Source organism: Rhinoraja longicauda, chromosome 37 (genome assembly GCF_053455715.1).
Source record: "Rhinoraja longicauda isolate Sanriku21f chromosome 37, sRhiLon1.1, whole genome shotgun sequence".
NCBI lineage: Eukaryota > Metazoa > Chordata > Chondrichthyes > Rajiformes > Arhynchobatidae > Rhinoraja > Rhinoraja longicauda.
In genome coordinates, this window is record NC_135989.1 from 9,215,788 (window position 1) to 9,228,410 (window position 12,623).

The window sequence follows — 12,623 nt, forward strand, 5'->3', positions numbered from 1 at the left end:
TGTCGAGAAATGAACATGGACCCATTTTACTTTGAGTGCATATAATCTGGGCAGTTTAGTTTCTCTGCATACTAATTCTGCAGCTTTGGACAAGGCCTGTTGTGACTTGTCTTCCGTCCCTCTGAGCCAAGGAAAATCTTCCCTGTCAGAAATGGGCACAGATTTCCTATGCATGGAACAATCTTTGCCATCTTGCTTGGAACTGACGCGACTATTGTGTTTCAGAAAAACGCAGTGAGCCTGACCACTCAGAGCGAATGGTCTCCTGAAATGTTTCTCTTTTCTAAGAAGGTGCCTGACCTGCTGATTTGCTTCCAGCATGTTTTAATACTACAGTATTCGTCTGCAATAACTTGCCCTTTCTGTTTGATTCTGCCGTTTAAGTGCGTTCATTTTGCTATGGGTCCATATTAGTATAGAATGAATGGAAACTCCACTGATTCACAGTAGCTTGGATACTTTTATCTCAACAGTCTAATTTGGATTGCTATGGTCTGAGAAATATTTATTCTCTTGTAGGAACCCCGAACACCGTCAATAGTACAATCACAGCCGATGGTGAACGTGAAAGAAGAGAAGAGTCACTCTTCACCTGCAATCAGAAATGAGCCATTTAGCCCCTCAATGCGCCAGGAGCCATCAAAGCCGAGGGAGGGAAACAAACCACCTCCACATCTTGGTCACAGTAAGTAGCAGATTCTCTGGCCCTGGGGATCATTATCACCCCTTCAGAGGCTTCTTGATCAGAATGTTTCCATCATTTTAGTTCAAATGTGTGTTGAGGGACTTTGGGTTTTTCCTCCTGCAGGGGCGGAGATGAAGCAGATGGAAGTTGCTGGGCCAGTGATTCGGCCTCCGGAACACAGCTCGCAACCTTCTCCTCAGGACAAAGACAAACACAAACAACAGACGCCCAAAACTCCTGTAGCTCCCAAAAAGGTGAGAGGCATTACACGCATTAACTGATGACCATGTCCACTTGTCCACTCCAATAGGGAGTGATAACTAACATTATCTGATGACCATTCCTATTCCTGTCCTGAAGTCCCCTTAGAGAACTCCTCCATTGTGGGAAAATATATTTATTTTAATTGTTTTTTTTCCTGAATAGTATCCTGATGGTTGGCAATTCATTCTGAACCAGTGATCGTTTGAGTCCATGAAACTGGATGAATGAGCTACTTAGTTATTTATCAATTAACTAACGTTAAATATTATTTTAAAATAGAAATGATCAAAAAATCATTTTCGTTGAATTACTAAATCTTAAAATGTAGCTAAATCATTTATTTTGGTTTCTCAGATCTGTTCAGCTTGAGAGTATCACAAAATGCTCGACCCGAAACGTCACCCATTCCTTCTCTCCTGAGATGCTGCCTGACCTGCTGAGTTACTCCAGCATTTTGTGATACCTTCGATTTGTACCAGCGTCTGCAGTTATTTTCCTGTTCAGCTTGAGAGTTCATTGTGCTTTGTTACCATATTGGAGTTCTACATTCTTTATGCGTGCATGTTTCAGGATGTCAAGATCAAGAACATGGGATCATGGGCAAGTCTTGTTAAGAAGACTCCTTCCACTCCCTCATCTACGGCAAAATCATCAAGCGATAGCTTTGAGCAGTTCAGGCGAGCGGCGCGAGAGAAAGAGGAACGAGAAAAGGCGCTGAAAGCACAGGAGGAGTACCGTAAGATGCAACACGAGGCAGCGGAGAAGGAGCGTCTCCGCATGGAGCAGGAGAGACAGCGGCAAGTCTCGCCTTTACATTTCTTAGCACTATCAAGCCTATACAGTTCAATTGTACTTTATTGTCACATGTACCAAGGTACAGTGAAATTCATTTCTGTATTCACTGTGAGGTTTGCCTTGGTTCCTTTGTTTCTTATAAGCCAGCTTAATGTATAATTAATGCTTGGTGCCCTGTGCTTATTACCACTGAACCCATTGTGCACAAAATGTTCTCACCTCAGCACCTGTAGAAGTGTGCCAGCTTAACACGCAGATGGAATGGAGCAATTCTCAGTTAGAAGCAAGGCCCATTGTGGATAAAGATTACTCTGCTAAATTGCACTGGAATTTAGAAGGATGAGAGGGGATCTTATCGAAACGTATAAGATTATTAAGGGGTTGGACACGTTAGAGGCAGGAAACATGTTCCCAATGTTGGGGGAGTCCAGAACAAGGAGCCACAGTTTAAGAATAAGGGGTAGGCCATTTAGAACGGAGATGAGGAAAAACATTTTCAGTCAGAGAGTTGTGAATCTGTGGAATTCTCTGCCTCAGAAGACAGTGGTGGCCAATTCTCTGAATGCATTCAAGAGAGAGCTAGATGGAGCTCTTAAGGATAGCGGAGTCAGGGGGTATGGGGTGAAGGCAGGAACGGGGTACTGATTGAGAATGATCAGCCATGATCACATTGAATGGCGGTGCTGGCTCGAAGGGCCGAATGGTCTACTCCTGCACCAATTGTCTATAAATTAACTTCCTTTCTTGACTTGTCTACTAAGTAGTCATTCTTGGCCTGTGCTGTGTTTTCAGGTTGAGTCTTTGGAATGCAGTAGAAGAAACTTGAATCTTTGAACTATTATGGTCAAGTTTCTTCTGACAAAAAGACCAATTGGTAAAGTTGCCATAAGAGTTGCAACAGCACAGGCCAACAATTCTGGCAGTCTAGTTGAAACAAGAATCCTGGTCAGTGTATTGGACAAAATCATAATTCAAATGTTGCTCTTGAAATTCCCTGCTCTGCGGTTAACATTGTGAAGGCAACATCACACTGTTCCTCCCATCCTTGAAGCCTGTTTTGTATGTTTGCATAGCAGATACAAACTCAATGCCCAATGAGGTTTATTCATTTCCTGTCTAAATGACCATTTAACATCACTGCATTAATAGAGCAAATCAATCTCAATAGTATCAAAAGGGAAAGATTCCAATGTCATTCTTTCAAATTTTTGTTGTTGATTGAGGCTTTAAAATACTTTTTTTCCCCTCAATTCATTATTTCTCCCCCCTCCCCCCTTGTTTCTTTTAGATCTAATTTGACATTGAATTCACCATTCCAATTGATACTTGTGTCACTTTTTATTTCATAATCTACTTGCCAGAGAAGATGTGCGATTGCTTGCTTTTCCTCTCTGGCTCCGAACCGCTTTGTTTTCCCGGTTGTATATTATCTCAGGTTTTCAGCAAATGTCATGGGGAAAATCTTAAATGTGCAAGAAAATGACCAGAGGTAGTCAAATTTTCCTTGATGTTCCTTTGCAGCAAACTCTATGCCATTGCTTTCAGTATTGCTTTCACTCCAAAGACGTACAGATTTGTAGGCTAATTGCCTTGGTATAATGGTAAATTGTCCTGGGTGTGTATGTAAGATAATGTTAGTGTGCTGGGATTGCTGGTTGGCATGGACTCGGTGGGTAGAAGGGCCTGTTTCCGCGCTGTATCTTTAAAACTAAAACTCAAAACAATGGCTCAAGTGTAGCCAATAGACAATAGGTGCAGGAGTAGGCCATTCAGCCCTTCGAGCCAGCACCGCCATTCAATGTGATCATGGCTGATCATTCTCAATCAGTACCATGTTCCTGCCTTCTCCCGTACCGACTGACTCCGCTATCCTTAAGAGCTCTATCTAGCTCTCTCTTGAATGCATTCAGAGAATTGGCCTCCACTGCCTTCTGAGCAGAGAATTCCACAGATTCACAACTCTCTGACTGAAAAAGTTTTTCCCCATCTCCGTTCTAAATGGTCTACCCCTTCTTCTTAAACTGTGGCCCCTGGTTCTGGACTCCCCCAACATTGGGAACATGTTTCCTGCCTCTAACGTGTCCAACCCCTTAATAATCTTATATGTTTCGATAAGATCCCCTCTCATCCTTCTAAATTCCAGTATATACAAACCTAGTTGCTCCAGTCTTTCAACATATGACAGTCCCGCCATTACGGGAATTAACCTAGTAAACCTACGCTGTACGCCCTCAATAACAAGAATATCTTTCCTCAAATTTGGAGACCAAAACTGCACACAGTACTCCAGGTGCGGTCTCACTAGGGCCCTGTACAACTGCAGAAGGACCTCTTTGCTCCTATACTTAACTCCTCTTGTTATGAATGCCAACATTCCATTGGCTTTCTTCACTGCCTGCTGTACCTGCATGCTTCCTTTCAGTGACATGTACTTAATATGTCCACAGCTGACTGAGCAAGAACTCAACAGGTGGCGCTTTGCTACCCTTGTACTGCTTTTGACCAAATATTGGTTTGAATTTCCAGAAGTCGAGATGAGGACGATGCTTTGGAGTGTGCTCGGAGAGCTCACGAGGAGGTGAGAAGGCAGCAGCAACATCTTCAGCAGCAACAGCAGCAGCAACAACAGCAGCAACAACACCAACAACAGCAACAACAACAACAGCAACAGCAGCAGCAGCAGCAGCAGCAACAACAACAACAACAACAACAACAGCAGCAACAACAGCAACAACAGCAGCAGCAGGGCTCTCAGCCCACCTCGCAGTCTATGCTGGATCAGCAGCGAGAGCTAGCAAGGAAGCGGGAGCAAGAACGAAGGCGGAAGGAAGCAGTAAGTTCCCAGTGCAACTCGTGGATGAGATGCAGAACAGGATTTGCAGTCCCTTAGAGTCCGTTAGTTTGTGATAAAGTTTTAGAAAGTTAGCAGTGGGTTCACAGAGGGGAAAAAAATTGTCCCTGATTTTTTGTGTTATGAATGCAATCTATTGATATCAGCCAGAAGAATTTTGTGTATGAATATTGTAAAAGTATAGAATAGGTTCAACATTTCTGTAGTGTGTGTTAATAAATAAGCTGTTACTGAAGGGCCAGTGCACTTGGAAATATTGGTGCCTTTGGGAATATTAGTACACCTTTGGGACTATTAGTACCTTTGGGAATATTAGTACACCTTTGGGACTATTAGTACCTTTGAGAATATTAGTACACCTTTGGGACTATTAGTACCTTTGGGAATATTAGTACACCTTTGGGACTATTAGTACCTTTGGGAATATTAGTACACCTTTGGGACTATTAGTACCTTTGAGAATATTAGTACCTTTGAGAATATTAGTACACCTTTGGGACTATTAGTACCTTTGGGAGACGGTGAAAATATTTTTTTACAGGATTGTTTTCATTGAATACTGATGATTAAATACACAAATTGCAAAAAATAGGATAATATGACAATACTGATTAGCGTTTGAAATCTTAATATTAAGGTGATACTTTGAATGTTGACCAGCAACCATTTAGCGAGTTTAAGAAAGTTTTAATGGTGAAGTGAGAAGAACCATCTAAAAATATTATTTGAAGCAGAAGGGACTCTGGCTAGTTGATGGGGATTTGATTTTAACCTGTCCCTGAGTTACGGACTGATGGTAAAGGAAAAGGGATGTGATACTACAATAGGGGAGAGCTAGGACCTTTAAGAATCTACAATGACATTTTATAGCTGATATGATTGTGTTCTCTTGGTTATCAGTGTAATATTGCAGAGGTGAAGTTGACATATTAACAGGTTTGTCATTAAAATATATCGTTTGTCCTTCACTTTAAATTTTTGACCTCCTGGTCTTGAATCCCTCATAGGGGTCTTCCATTGATCCTAGTTGAGCTCAGAAAGGAATATTAGAGTAAACTAACCTTGATGTACGCATCCATTGGCCATGGCCTAGACTATGCATTAGAAATTCTGAGCAAACATTGGAAATACAACCCCCTTGCCATTTAACAAACAGGAGCAGGGCAGACCACAGCCTTTGACTCTGTTCTGCCAGTCAAATCATAGTGGGTCTGTCATCTAACGCTACTTTTTCCCTTTGATCAGCTAAAGATTGACTTTGTCAGTTTCTTATATTAGTGAGGTTGTATAGCAAGCAATCATTTGAAGATTTCTGGAAAATTTTGAATTTTTAAATTACTGACACAATAGACAAACCGCACGTGATCGTTTTCTCATACATTTCTTTTGTGATTTAGATGGCGGCAACGATTGACATGAATTTTCAGAGCGACTTAATGGCAATATTTGAAGAGAATCTCTTCTGAGGACTTCTTTTCCTGGATATCCTGACTTTTGAAAGTACTACGAAACTGTTTCCCATGAGTTACGTGGCACCGTAGTGTTTGGGCCAGGTTCTTGGTGCACGGTCTTTCTGCATGTGTGACCCAGTGAGTGAGCGAATCGTTCAGTCGATGCCTTGAATGGATGGATGGACATGGATGGACAGAAGTCTGCCTTACATTTAACCCACAATATAGGAATGAACAAATAGACAAAAAAAAAACTTATTGTTGTTTAGAAAACACGTGCACAAATGTACGTCCAGCTTTCCGAATGATACTACTGTAAAGAGGGTAGGGAGGGGTTACCCATTAGCTGCAAGGCTGTCCTCGCCAAACTCCTTCACTATGTATGAAAAGACACAATAACATTCTGATGTACTCAATCAAACAGGGTTTCACTGTTGCAGTGTCAGGGCCCTGTTTCCTGAACGGTTTTGCTGCATCGGTTCCATAAATCTAGTGCGTCTCCTTCACTGCTCATGAGAGAACGGGGCAATGCTATGATATATATGGGTGGATTCCCCTGTAATTGGGAAAACTGGCCCCTTCACTAAGTTACAACAGTATAATCTGGATGGACTATTTAAGCAGTGCAACTATGTGTTCATTTTTTTTTTACAGTGCATAGTGCTGTCTGCGGGTTTTGTTTATCTACAGAGTTTTCACATACTAGGCTGGGTAAGTTCTGACAAGCCATGTGATGGTTATGGCAATACAAAAAAGGGAAAAAAAGAATCGTATGTCAGAGGTTATGAGTTTAAACAGCTGTCCCATCTAAAGCATTTCTGTTTTTGTTTTTCCCTGTTTTAATTTCTTTTCTGCAGTGTTTGGGATCAAAGCTGGACTACCAACCAAAGTAAGTGAAATAGTTTTGTCTCATTACCTCAGGAGATACGAATGTTGAATGGCACTGCTGAAACTGTTTTGTACTGTTGTCCCTCTGAATAGTAAAGATACAAGAGCTGACTTTCTTTTCTGCAAATAACCAGAGGTTTCAGCTGCCCTTGAGTAGTTCAACCGATGCTGTATAGTGGGTATGGTTGGTGTGCGATGCTTAACTTGTATGTTTTCTGTAATTAAAAAAACTTACTTTATTAATGTAGCAGACTTCCATACGATTTGGAGGCCCAGGTGTGAGTTTTATCTTTATATGGTCGATTCTGGGCGTTCCTTTTTTTCTTCAGAGGGTTGTACAAAATATACGAGCTGTTTCTGTGCAAGTGTCTCTTTAGTATTCGCTAAAAGCATCAAGTGAAGTGCTGGTTCTCCTAGTTAAACTCTGCAGCAAGAATTAGACGAGTGATTGTTTTATGGCAAATATGGCAAAATTTAAATTAATGTACCATTCCTCGTCTTTGCCTTTAAATATAATTTTATTTTTTCAGCTGTTTTTAACCTTTTTCTTTTTTAAAAATGAACATATTTTAATGTGCCAAAATACCCACTATACAGTACCAGCTCCAGTGTTGGTAACCTCAGTTTAAAGTCGGTTTTACTGAGAGGCAGAAAAATTGCATTTGGTCTGTATCGATTATTGAATAAACACACCTTTTATACAATACACTGGTGTCTTTTTTCTTTAGCCTAGAATCTGTTCCATTGGAGTGATCACCTATACCTAATTATCATGCTTTCAGAATGCACTGATAATGTAGCTTGCTTATGATACATCTTGACTAAAATTACTCCATTATTAAAAGTTGAATGATACATTTGCAAGAGGAAGAAAAAGTGATTTTAAAAATGCACTTTTAAAACAACCCTGCTGTTAATTGTCAACATTTTTGCCAGGACTATAGTTCTGACAAATGTTCAGGTATTTGCTAGAAAAATAGTCAGCTGAGTAGCTCAGTACATGATGTTGGTAGAATAGATGTCAACATGGTAAATCTGATGAATGTGAAAGAATTGGACCCAGCAATAATTTTATTTGTTTCATGGGCCAACTTTCCATGCCTTTTGATATAAAAATGCTTTGGAGAAAGTTATTCCACAGACAACTCTGCACAAGAGATGCACTTTTTTAGTTGGCTGTGTCAAAAAATATTGGAAATTACTTTCCAATCTATTGCCTGAAGTTGGCACCAAGAAATTTTGGAAAGTGGAGAAAGATATGGGCATCTAGGAGGAGAGCAAGATATATAACTGGGTTTGAATTACTCAAAGAAACTTGTCTCTTAATGCCGGAATATTCTACTCTAAGCAATGAGTCCTTCCATTGTTAACACAAGGACAAGATTGAGTTAAAGACTTGGTTCAATTTAGTTTTCCTCTAAGATATTGAGAGAAAAATCATGGATATTTTCCAATATCAGTATCAGAATGAGTGCATATAACTAAAGAAGTGTTATTCAAAACATTTTCATAAAGAAAGGAAATGAAGAACCGAGAATAGCTTAACTAATAACCATTGCAGCAGCCTCTTATCTCCATACACTAGTATAATGATGCACTTAAGAACTGATTTATAAAGCGGTGCATCTAGTTCTAAGGTAGGAAAATGTTTACAGTTTAACTTCGTGATGCTGAGTTTGGAACTTGAAGCGGAGGAACTGATCTTCAAAAGATTATTATGTGAAAACCAATTTTGTAATTTGTATCTTGCCTATATTCATTTATAACATGCTTACTTATCTCAGCCAAAAGGGAATCTTTTGATCTTGATTGAGAGCAAAACTGATTTTTCCCCAAATTGTTTATTCACGGCCATATATAAAATGGTTTCATAATAAATCCAGAGTTTTTTAATCTTCCAAATCAAAATTATCGCTTCCAGTAAATTTCTGAAACCCAGTCGGACATTTGGATAAGTGCAAAATTATGATACAGGTGCTCATCAAACATGTTGTGTCATGTTCGTGTTCAACCGATTCACAGCATCATCCTGAATGAGAGGAGACCATTTGCCTTTTCATGATTGTGCTGACTGTGAAGGAGTTGCACAATTGGACCCATATCCCTGATCTTTCCTCATAGCCCTGTAAATGTTTAACTTTTCAAGTTTAAATTCAGTTCCTTTTCGGAAGTTGGCGATTTTACTTTGACCACTCTTCAGACGAAATGTTTTGAGAAGTGTAAAAAGAATAGTTGTCACCTCCCCTCTTGTTCCTCTACCAACAGTCATTTAAATCTGATTTCTCCAATTACTTCACGAAGAAATACTTTCCTTGAATTCACCATTTCCAATTACTTCAGTTACTTGAAAGGTATTTTAATCAATTCTCAAAGGATAAAACAAATTCCCAGATCCCTCTTATCTGTTCACATTAGACATGCTATTTATTACTTGCCGTAGAGACACAGGAAAAAGGCAGGTCGCTGGGTGTGAATCAAATCACAGAATTGGCCCGGCCCCAGCTTGATGCTTGACTGAGATAAAGTACATTTTGGGATTTTGGAGGCTGCTGTTACAATAAGCTTTGAGGTCGGGAGGCAAGAGTCCCTGTTCCTCAGGACAGCACTGCAATGATGAAATAGCCGATCAGTCTTAGCATTTGAGAGATGCTTTGCTTTGTTTACCAATGCTAGAGTTTTTCGCAGCAATAAATAGAATTTGTGCATTTAAATAATATTTAGTTGGTAACATTAATGCCCTGTATAAGTTTACTAAGGTATTAGAAAATTGGGGCATTTATAATGTAAATTTAAATTGTAAAGGTTTCATGAAGTCAGAGAGCATGCATTTTGGAAGCTTACAATATTTATTTGTAGTACTCTCTTTGAAACATTAGTCCATTAGCCTCATTACTGCAAGGGAGATACTTGAGAAGAGTTGGTGGTTTATGGCACTGATTTCTGCAGTTAGTGTGAAATAGGGATTTTGGTGATTAATATTTAATTATCTCGCCCTCCCCCACACACAAGCACACACATCTGCTCTGCTTCAAAACAAAATACTGACCATAGTTGTGGCAGTTATTTAACGTCCTGTAAAAGGGCATCCGGTAGATTTTGGCTAAAACATTAATTCCTGTACACAATTTTCACTAACCTCGTATTATGTCCCGTGAAAAAATGGATATCCCTTCTGCAGTCTCATGTAAATATGCATCTATACTCTAATCTGATCTTTTTCTTGATTTGTGTGTCCTCGGCTTGTTTAACCAAGGACTATTGGTAAATTTAAGTGCCTGTGTAGCATTTGTTTTGTTTTTTTTTTTAAAGTATAAGCAATACTCTGAGCACAGCAGTTGACCTTGACTGGGAGGTTGAAACAACACCCCATAGATCATAGTCCTGCAAACTCTGTCACACTAGCCTGTGCAGCTTGGGCATATCTATTCCATCCATAACTATAGTTTTGTCTTTTGGGTGGCAGGATTGGATTATTGGTAGAATTGTCTCTTTTGTGGATAAATTCTAAATCAAAATGTGATCCATCAAATATTTACATCATAAAATGTATGCACATTGATTTATAGGGCAAGGCCAAAAGTGTGAAGGGAATGGACAGGTGATGTTTCTGGTCAGGGTCCTCTTCAATGTCTTCTGTCCATTCCCTCCACAGATACTGCCTGACAAACTGAGTTCCTCCACGATTCCAGCTTCCGCAGTTCCTTGTCTCTCCATTGATTTTTGGGGTTTGCCAAGTAGCTGATGACTGGTGGAATAGGGGCCTCTTCTGTTGGGGCCACCCTAAAGAAATGGTTTACCCTACCAGTATACCCAGTGTAGAGGATTAGATTGTTATTTTTATTGCTGCAAAGTGTGAACGTTCTACCACTAGGAGGCAGGAAAAGAAAGCTTTTGTGATTATGCAGACTTTACAGGAAGTGTTTTATTAACTTTATTTTCATCTTTAAACCCCCCCCCTCAACCCAAAGGAAGGTGTACAACACTTTATCAATGAATATTGCACCACACCAAGACCTGCTGAATCTGGTTTTACATTGCCCATTAGTTTGGTTCACAGAATTTCCATCCATGTTTTGTTTTGTTTGAGCATTTATTGACAATTGAGTTACATTGCCTTTTTAAAAGTAGATACTCTGATAACTTTTGGGCGTCTAATTTTAAATGGCTGGTAATGACTTTACTATTACCAGTAAAGTAGATATAGAGCTATCAAACTATTCATCTATTTATTTGGAAACTAGACTGGTCAAAGACAACAATTATCCCTTGTTTTATGACGTTTCAATTGTACCAGAGACACTACTTCTGAAAAGTTCCAACTATACTCAATTTCTTTATAGATCGGTGCATCTATACTTTTGATGTTTCAGTTGCTTCTTGTACTTGAAATTGAAAATGGCTTGTTAGGAGATAGGGCTAAAACCATCCTCTTGGTGTTCTATTGCATTTCATGTATGTGAATGCCAAATATCTGGGAATCACTTCCAATTTTATTAGGCTTTCATTTGCAACAGCCTCAAATTATCTTTGGATGGGAAATATTAGTGTTGCGTACAGTGGTTGACTGTAGGCTCCTTCTAAGAAACTGTTGCAAGTATGGCACCATTTATTGCACAAGTGATATTTCGGACAAAAGGTCAATTGCAGTTCACTTTTCCTTCTACATGAGTTGCTTGCTGTCTACGCTCAGGGTTCAGTGGGTACTTTGCGCACAGTGGTATAAATATGTTCTGAACTGATATCAATGCATATCATAATGGAAGGTAAAACCCAAAGGCACATTTGGGGTGAAAAAAACTATGTATTTAAATTGTATATGTATGCAGAGAACAAAATATTTGTATTCAGATTAGAATAATAGCCTTTTTAATGTTTTCAATTGTACTTTGAATTTGCCAAATATTGTCATTTGTTAATAGATTAGCATTTCAGTCTGAGACTGAGGTGATTTCATTATATTCTGATCAAAACACTTAAAACTTTCAGATGTACACATTTATGGATATTACTCCAGTGTATTTTTTTACGTTTTCCAATAATGTGACTTTATTTGTATCCTGCTCAATTATTTTTTTTGCATTTCACCCCTTAAATGGGCTGCTTGGTAGACAATACAACTGTCTTGTTCTTGGATACATCAGGCAAATTTAGTTTAATTTTCATGTTTGCGTTGTACATGCAGAGTACACTTTACACACTATTTAATGTTTTTGTGGGCAATTTTACTTGCAGATTAATGGCATCAATGTGATGTAAACCAGTAATCAAATGAAATAGTTAGCTTTTTTTTAATGCAACACAATGTCACTCATACTCAAGTTCTAATTATATTAAATATGAAATGCTTGTATTAAACATTTTGAATATATGTAGAAAGAAATTATTAGATTTTCCCACTTGAATTAAAGTTTTTGTGCAGTTATTGTTGAAATAAACATTTTTACTGAACATGAAATGACTAATTCCAATTTGGGATAATGTGATTGAATTGTGCAATATAGAGTGTGAAGATCAAATGGAACAGTGACAAAAACTTTTGCCACAATCACTTTTAAACAAAAATATAATCTGTGTTGTGCGTTGTCAGAATTTATACTGCAGTTGAATGAAGTGAAATTGTTTAATTTGTTTCTTCTACTATAACCCCTACAAATGCAATCAGGAAAAAATGACAAACCTTCAACTAATT

General features: G+C 38.8%; 1 protein-coding gene across 9 annotated transcripts in view; it reads left to right on the top strand.

The window, feature by feature from the left end:
- Nucleotides 1-10,232, top strand: part of brd4 (bromodomain containing 4) — a 142,961-nt gene extending 132,729 nt beyond the window's left edge. For all 9 annotated transcript variants that reach the window (XM_078429245.1, XM_078429244.1, XM_078429243.1 and 6 more), the window contains 5 exons: nucleotides 520-685; nucleotides 809-939; nucleotides 1,520-1,746; nucleotides 4,271-4,577; nucleotides 5,993-10,232. In XM_078429245.1, the coding sequence (XP_078285371.1) occupies nucleotides 520-685; nucleotides 809-939; nucleotides 1,520-1,746; nucleotides 4,271-4,577; nucleotides 5,993-6,061 (900 nt within the window). In that variant the 3' untranslated portion in view covers nucleotides 6,062-10,232. The remainder of the gene's footprint in view (nucleotides 1-519; nucleotides 686-808; nucleotides 940-1,519; nucleotides 1,747-4,270; nucleotides 4,578-5,992) is intronic.
- The last annotated feature ends 2,391 nt before the right edge of the window (nucleotides 10,233-12,623 follow it).